Source organism: Lotus japonicus, chromosome 2 (assembly GCF_012489685.1).
Source record: "Lotus japonicus ecotype B-129 chromosome 2, LjGifu_v1.2".
Lineage (NCBI taxonomy): Eukaryota > Viridiplantae > Streptophyta > Magnoliopsida > Fabales > Fabaceae > Lotus > Lotus japonicus.
The window spans coordinates 1505494-1512474 of NC_080042.1; the positions used below are offsets into that span (position 1 = coordinate 1505494).

The following is a 6981-nucleotide window of genomic DNA, read 5'->3' on the forward strand; positions in this document are numbered from 1 at the left end:
TTTTTTTAATAATGTGAGTCAATTTTAATTTAACTTATCACTATAATTAATATTTCTAAAATATTTTCTCAATTTTTGTATTAATAATTAATATTTAAATAATGATATATTTATTTTTTTAAATATGAAAAAAAGAAAAAAAATATAAAATTATTAATTAATATAATACATAATATAAATTTTATTAATACGTAATTAATATTTTTACTAATATATGGGTGAAATGAATTTTACCTATTTATATTTGTTTGATTTATTGATAGGATTACAAAAATTAATAATTATGTCTTTACTTTTTCAGTTTTAATTAAAAATAAAAATAAAATATTATATTTAATTATTTTAATAAATGTCTCCTAATTTAATTTTATAGCTTATAGTTTCTTCTCTCAATCTTATCAAAATCAGTAAAATATTTAAGTGTTAAAATTTTAACCATGAATATGTCTCACAGAATTGTTCAATTTATTTTAGATGAATAAAACATAAATCAAATTTTCATTATTTTATAGAGTATATAGTGGCTTTTTTAATTAAAGGTTGTCCATTAATAATAAAATGTATTAAATTTGTGACCTTCAAAATATTGAATATCTAAATATTTTATTTTCTTTAGAATAAAATAAAATAAATAAAGGATTTAATGTACTATACTTATATTTTTATATATATCATCATATAACTAAGTATTGAGTAATGTTTCCTAAATGTATTAAAGAAGGCTAAAAAACAAAGAGATACGATTAATATATACACTTTATGCAGGTTCAAAATATATATATATATATATATATTATGTATACTAAATAGTTTTTAAAAAAATTAAAATTTTGATAACTCAAAATTATTAAATAAAATAACTATCTTTCAATAATAAAAATTTAAAAATATAACTTCAAAAATTTAGTAGAAGTGCTTGTAAAGTGTAGCCCTTGGGCATACGTATAATCGAAGCTAGGACACCCCTACAACACTTGGTTTTGAAAAATAAAGTGTGGTTTAAGATGTTAATTGGATCAATCAGTTGTTCATTGGTTGGGTTTTCAATTTTTGTGTGGGGTGTTCGTAACTATATTTTTTTGGGGGTGTTGCGGTTGGGGGTTAATTTCCCACTTGAGAGGTTTGTTCTCAAGGTTTAGATTAATTTAATAATATATCTTTTGTATTCGAAAAAATCCAAATCAAGGCATGTGACTTAAGTACAGGCTATGTTTTTGTTTCGTCATCATCAACCTTCCTAGAAAATTTTAATATTCTCTTTCCATACTCCTCTCATATATAAATTTTCAACCCTAACATTCATTCTCTCTCTCTCTCTCTCTCTCTCTCTCTCTCTCTCTCTCTCTCTCTCTCTCTCTCTCTCTCTCTCTCTCCAACTTCAATGTAAGTTTTCTTTCTTGTGCTTTTGTGTCTATACAGCACAATCACACAAGTGCATATGTTTTCCATGTATGTCCATTAATTTTCATCTCTCAAATTTTGTACCTTGAATTTTTTTACAGATTCTGACGTAAAAGATGAGTGCTCCGAATGGCTATTATTTTAGGGCTGCTCGAATGAGTGTTGGACCCAGGAGTTCGATGCGGATTCTGGATCCTTCTCCACCGAGAAGGTCTCGTGAGGTAGAGAGTCCTTCTTCTCCACCACCACAACAAGTTAATACAATTGATTTGGAAGTTGGTGATATTGATGATGATGATATCAACGTCATTGACTCCCCACCCAGAGATCTTTCCCAGGTATATCTCGTACCATATCCTATCTAAATTAATTTATTAAATGTTATCTTAGCATGATTTTCATGACCGTTGTTATTGTTGTTGTTGCTGCTGCTGTTGTTGATGTTGTTGTTGTTGGTGTGGTGGTGTTGTTATTGTTGTTGATTTTGTTGTTGTTATTTTTGTTGTTGTTGTTGTTGTTGTTGTTGTTGTATCAGAGATATTAGTTCTAAACATACTCTATTCACTAGATACATCTGGCTATTGACGATCCATAGACTTCATTACATGAAGACCTTATAATACTACTCACCTTATTTACCATCTATAAGAATTTACAACACAATATAATCATGCATGAAATAGATAGAAAATATTGACTCTACATCAACAGGAGGGGATACCATGTCTGCCCTCCCTCAAGTTAAACACACAAAACATTCAAGAGTCTAGCAAACATATTTTCAAATTATATAGACTATAGAAGTCAACACACAAATATCACAAACGACTAGGCCAAGTCATCTCCACTAGTTGGATCTGAAACTACCATCTCGGGATCCTCCTCCATCTCGTTGTCACTATTCTCTTGCGAGGCTTGAACTCTAGTTTCCGCCCTCGAAGACTTACCTCTAACAAATATGGCTCTATACTCTAGGGCATCTCTAAACCTCTTCGATCATCAAACTCTCTTATGGGTTGTGGTCACAATCTAGGATCCAATCCTCTAAGAAACGAGTGAAGTCAACGACTCAAATGGTGGAGCGGGCTAGTAGACACATGTATAGGACTATTTACCCTCTGGGGTATATTAGGTATGGGTTCAAGAGCTAGGGGTGGTTCTGGTGTTGGTAGTTTGGGTGGGTCAGCTACGCGAATACGAAGGGCACACACAGGTAAATAGAAGGATAATAGTATATGCATAGCTATAGGATAACCAACTTGTACGGATCTAGGTGGTTTGTACCAAAAGATATTTATCTTACTATATACATACAAACTAGAGGCTGGGTCGAAACTCCAGCACGAATTTGAGGATAAATCAATGTGGATGAAAATCACTAGTATACATGTAATGAAATAAAAATATAACCACAATGGAAGGGTGAACTAAACACAAAATCGTGCATGATACACATATCAAGAGTGAAACTATCTCAGATCAAGATAATATGTCATCATCATCACACACATATTAAAATAATGCTCAAGAACACACAAGTAAAAATATAAGTTGTAACTCCTCTCCTTCTCCCCTTCTCTTAGTTATCAGTGTACTTCCAACTACCTATGTCGTGCATCACACAACCACCAAGAAGAAAGCTCCTCGATTAACCTTTTTAGTGTGTAAATATCTCATATTTGTAGGTCTTGGAGCATGTTATGTCTTCAATTATCTTTATAAAGCCATTTGGGAACATGGAAACTCCTTGCACCCGACTATTTACCATATCAAATGTGTTGTAAGCTTCTCAGTCAAATGCACATGACATCACCAGTCCTTAAACTTCTGCCAGCAAGACCTTTGGCATTCTGTCTTTATTGACAACGAGTAAAAACGTCTTGTCATCCTAGGTGATCCCATATTTGGACATAGCCAGTCATAGGCATCCTAGTATTATCCAATCTTCTATAGTGGTAGTTGTTATGCTTTCCTACTCTTAATATCTCCCAAAGTGGTTATACAATCAAACAAACATCTCTCCCTTATATCTTTCCACCAACGTCGTCCAAGATTCACTAAGATAATGATTTCTAGGACCAACATCCGAATATACCACTTATTAAATAAGTAGATCTCACCACAGAAAAAATGTCTGATATAAAATACAAGCACGTTGTCTTGCACTTATTTTATGAAAAGTTTCACTTCCTATTTTTCATTTATCCTCTTATATACATGAAACTAACTAATACTAAGGGTGATTCCTATTGGTTATTTAGGTAGGAAAATTTCATAAAAGCTAGTGTCAAGACCATCCACTTCATAGATTTTCCTCTGCCCTACTGCTTCAGATACTAACTATTTTTTCTTATAAAACATTTTAGGGTTGAACCTAAGGCATAATTTCTTAGTACCACTTATCTTATAGTGTACTTCCCACCTTCTAAGGTACAATCATAGAAATATGCATTTAGAGATGCATACAGTTCAGTCAAATAGTTCTGATAGTCAACATACATATCATTTTGCAATCAAGGATCTACCTTATCACACAATGATCAGTCAATCATTCTATCACATAAGATCAAGTCCAAACAATCATGACAATCAACCACAACACAAGCTCCAACAATGATAATATACATTCTATCATTCTGATAACTACTCGGACTACATCCACCATGACAACATATAGTTTAACCCCATTACCTCGGGTTCCATAGTTATGATTGAGGTCGAGGTCTTGATCTTGCTTCTCTACATTACTGATACACAGTCGTCACTACTACTCAAAGTTATGCGCGCGTGCGCAGACACACTTAAGCACCTAGAGAATTTATAGATTGCTATTAATCATCCTTAGCTTTATTATTTTCATTTCTACCATCCATGATCCTCATTACCATCTTATCTTTAGTAATGTTCCCATCCTTTCAAAATTCAAAAACTAACTTATATCGATGCACTAAATGCTAAATTTATTATTATTAAAGTATTTATGATATGCTTAAAAGTTATTACTTGTTAGAAACTAATACTAGATGTGTGTTTGTATTTTTCTTGGTTTAAGGTTGGAACTGCAAGGAGGACTCGTAGAAGGATTAACAATATTGTGGATTTGGGTAATGTATTATTACTTTTAACAATGTTGGTGAAATTTGTTTTGTAATTTTTTTTTCATAATAAATTTGAATATTTAGATGATCATTTCCTTTTCTTTATTATTGTTTAGGGTTTTTTATTTTATTTTATGTCGAGGTGGGCAGTTATGTGGGTATGCATGGTTTCCATTTCATTACAAAATGTACATTACTTTTTTGTTTACTCGTGGTACTTCACTCCATTTTTTTCTTCATTATATTTTTTTTTGGTGACCAAAATTATATTTTCCAAAGAAGACTGCTATTTTCTATCGGTTGAGTTAGGTTTATGGCCTGTAGATGCCTTCATCTAGGTATTGCCTCATGATGGTTGAAATTTAATTTTTCTTTAATTAAATTAGATGTATTTTTTATTACAATTATATTTTGCATTGAAGAAATTTGTATCTTTCAATTTATGACAGTACTTTTATTTTATAATATTGTTTTCATATTTCACTTCACTATTTTTTTATTTGCTTACTCTCCATCCTTTTAGTATTTCTAGTATCATAGCAAATGTCATTCTTAAACAATTAATTAATGATGGAGATTGGTAGTTTTTAGTTGTTTACTAAAGTTCTCTAATTTTTATAAGGTATCTATTACTAATGTGATAGTTTAACATATCTGCCACTCATGATCATTGTTGCAGATCAATCCACGACATCTGATAATAATCACATTAGACGTAGTAGAAGACTTCTCAAAAAAACACCAATTAGTTCAGAAGGATCTAACAAGTCTAAGGTAATGAAATTCTAGATTCATGCATTATGATTTTATATTATGTAATTCTTTTTTCTTTTGATTATAAATATCAAGTTGGTGTCAAAATGCCTATCTTAATAATGTGAAGTCAATAATTTGCCACAAATTATTAGCTTCATTACACTACATATCCATATTTAACCTAAATTAAAAACTAAATTTTTTCCTTCATTAGTTCAATTTAAACATACAAATTTTAAAAAATTTATGAAAATAATTTAGTGTGGGGTTTGGGGCCCCAACTCAAGACAGGAAAAGTTGTCAAGCTCAAAGAGCACGTACAGTAGACTTACATTTACCTCACCTAAAGGGGATGAGTGAGGGCTCAAACCTGAAACCTGTCCAATACAAGGTCATATCATGCTCCACTCGACCAAGCCCATGGGGATAAATAAATTTATATTTTATTATTGATGTGTGTTGGATTTCAAATTCCTAACTTGATTATATTTTTATACATAATGCAAATGCTCGAAAGGTGCCTGAGCTTCCAAGGGAGTCAATCTTTAAATGCCCAATATGTATGTGTCCTATGGTGAAAGAAATGTCAACAATGTGTGGTCACATTTTTTGCAAGAAATGCATTACAGCTGCAATAGATGCACAAAGTAAATGCCCTACCTGTAGGAAATTTGTTACTATGAAAGAGCTTAGAAGGGTGTTTCTTCCATCAGCTAATTGAAGGTATAAACAAAACAAATTTTTAGTTTAACGAGTTAGATTTTGTTTTCTCTTGTCATTTTGACTTTCTATATATTCATCATTGAAGCATGTGTATTTCATTTTGGTTGTCGTACATGTCTCTAGTACTTACCTAGTACCATTACTCATTGAATACTTCATTATATCATTTTTTCTTGGTGGATACTCACCTTGCATTGGTTGATAGTGAATAAATGACTAAATTTTTATTTTCTTTCTTACCCAGTGTACAAATCTCCATTTTTTGATATGCTTAGGTTTATAATTACAACATTTTAAATGATAGTTTTTTACTGTAAAATTGTTTTTCTAACTTGTTCAAAATATAATCTTCTGATGTTTGTGTGTATATACATATATTTATATATCATATATGCATACCTATATGTAAGTTTGTAAAAAATCACGAACCTCATAGTTGTATCCCTACCTGGGACTGGTATTGTACATGTACTAGATAGTGCAACATAGATGTTCAAAGTAAAAATATGTTGTTCGATCTAATTAAATTTTAGGTCAACCTAAATTCTAACTGATTTCTCTTTTACCATGTAATAGGATCCTCTTCCAAACATTACTGAGAAGAATCGAGATTGGCAGGAACTTCATTCTAGTTTGGGCATCCTCAATCGAAGTTGTTTCTGTTTACTCATTTGCAAAAACAATACATGGACATGTTTTTAAGACACAATTCAATGCTCATTTCAGTTGAGAAATAATTTTCACAAGGGATTTATGTAGATGTTTATTTACAAGATTATTTCCCATTATATCTAGCGAAACTGCTTGTGAGAATAAATATTTGCATAATTTTTTGAAAAATTTGCACTACCATTTTGACATGATTAGTTTGGGTTCACTTATTTGTTAAATGCAGTTTCTCTTCAAATTGATGCAAATATTTCAATAAATTATTTTCGGGAAAATATAATGGGGCTTGACTTTCATTTTGATTGATGTTTACAATTCATGATACAAAATGCGA

At 31.0% G+C, this 6981-nt stretch overlaps 1 protein-coding gene across 1 annotated transcript; it reads left to right on the plus strand.

Moving 5' to 3' along the window:
- The first annotated feature begins 1517 nt into the window (after positions 1-1517).
- LOC130735148 (uncharacterized) lies at positions 1518-5976 on the plus strand. The gene is made up of 4 exons (XM_057587246.1): positions 1518-1739; positions 4454-4505; positions 5179-5273; positions 5773-5976. The coding sequence occupies exons 1-4, from the start codon at positions 1518-1520 to the stop codon at positions 5974-5976; spliced, it is 573 nt and encodes a 190-aa protein (XP_057443229.1).
- Positions 5977-6981: the final 1005 nt, after the last annotated feature.

Bases quoted from the DNA above. Each gene is read 5' to 3' on its own strand.
- LOC130735148 (XM_057587246.1), top strand. From the start codon at position 1,518: ATGAGTGCTCCGAATGGCTATTATTTTAGGGCTGCTCGAATGAGTGTT. The intron at 1,740-4,453 runs GTATATCTCGTA...TCTTGGTTTAAG, and splicing joins CACCCAGAGATCTTTCCCAG to GTTGGAACTGCAAGGAGGAC. The intron at 4,506-5,178 runs GTAATGTATTAT...TCATTGTTGCAG, and splicing joins TAACAATATTGTGGATTTGG to ATCAATCCACGACATCTGAT.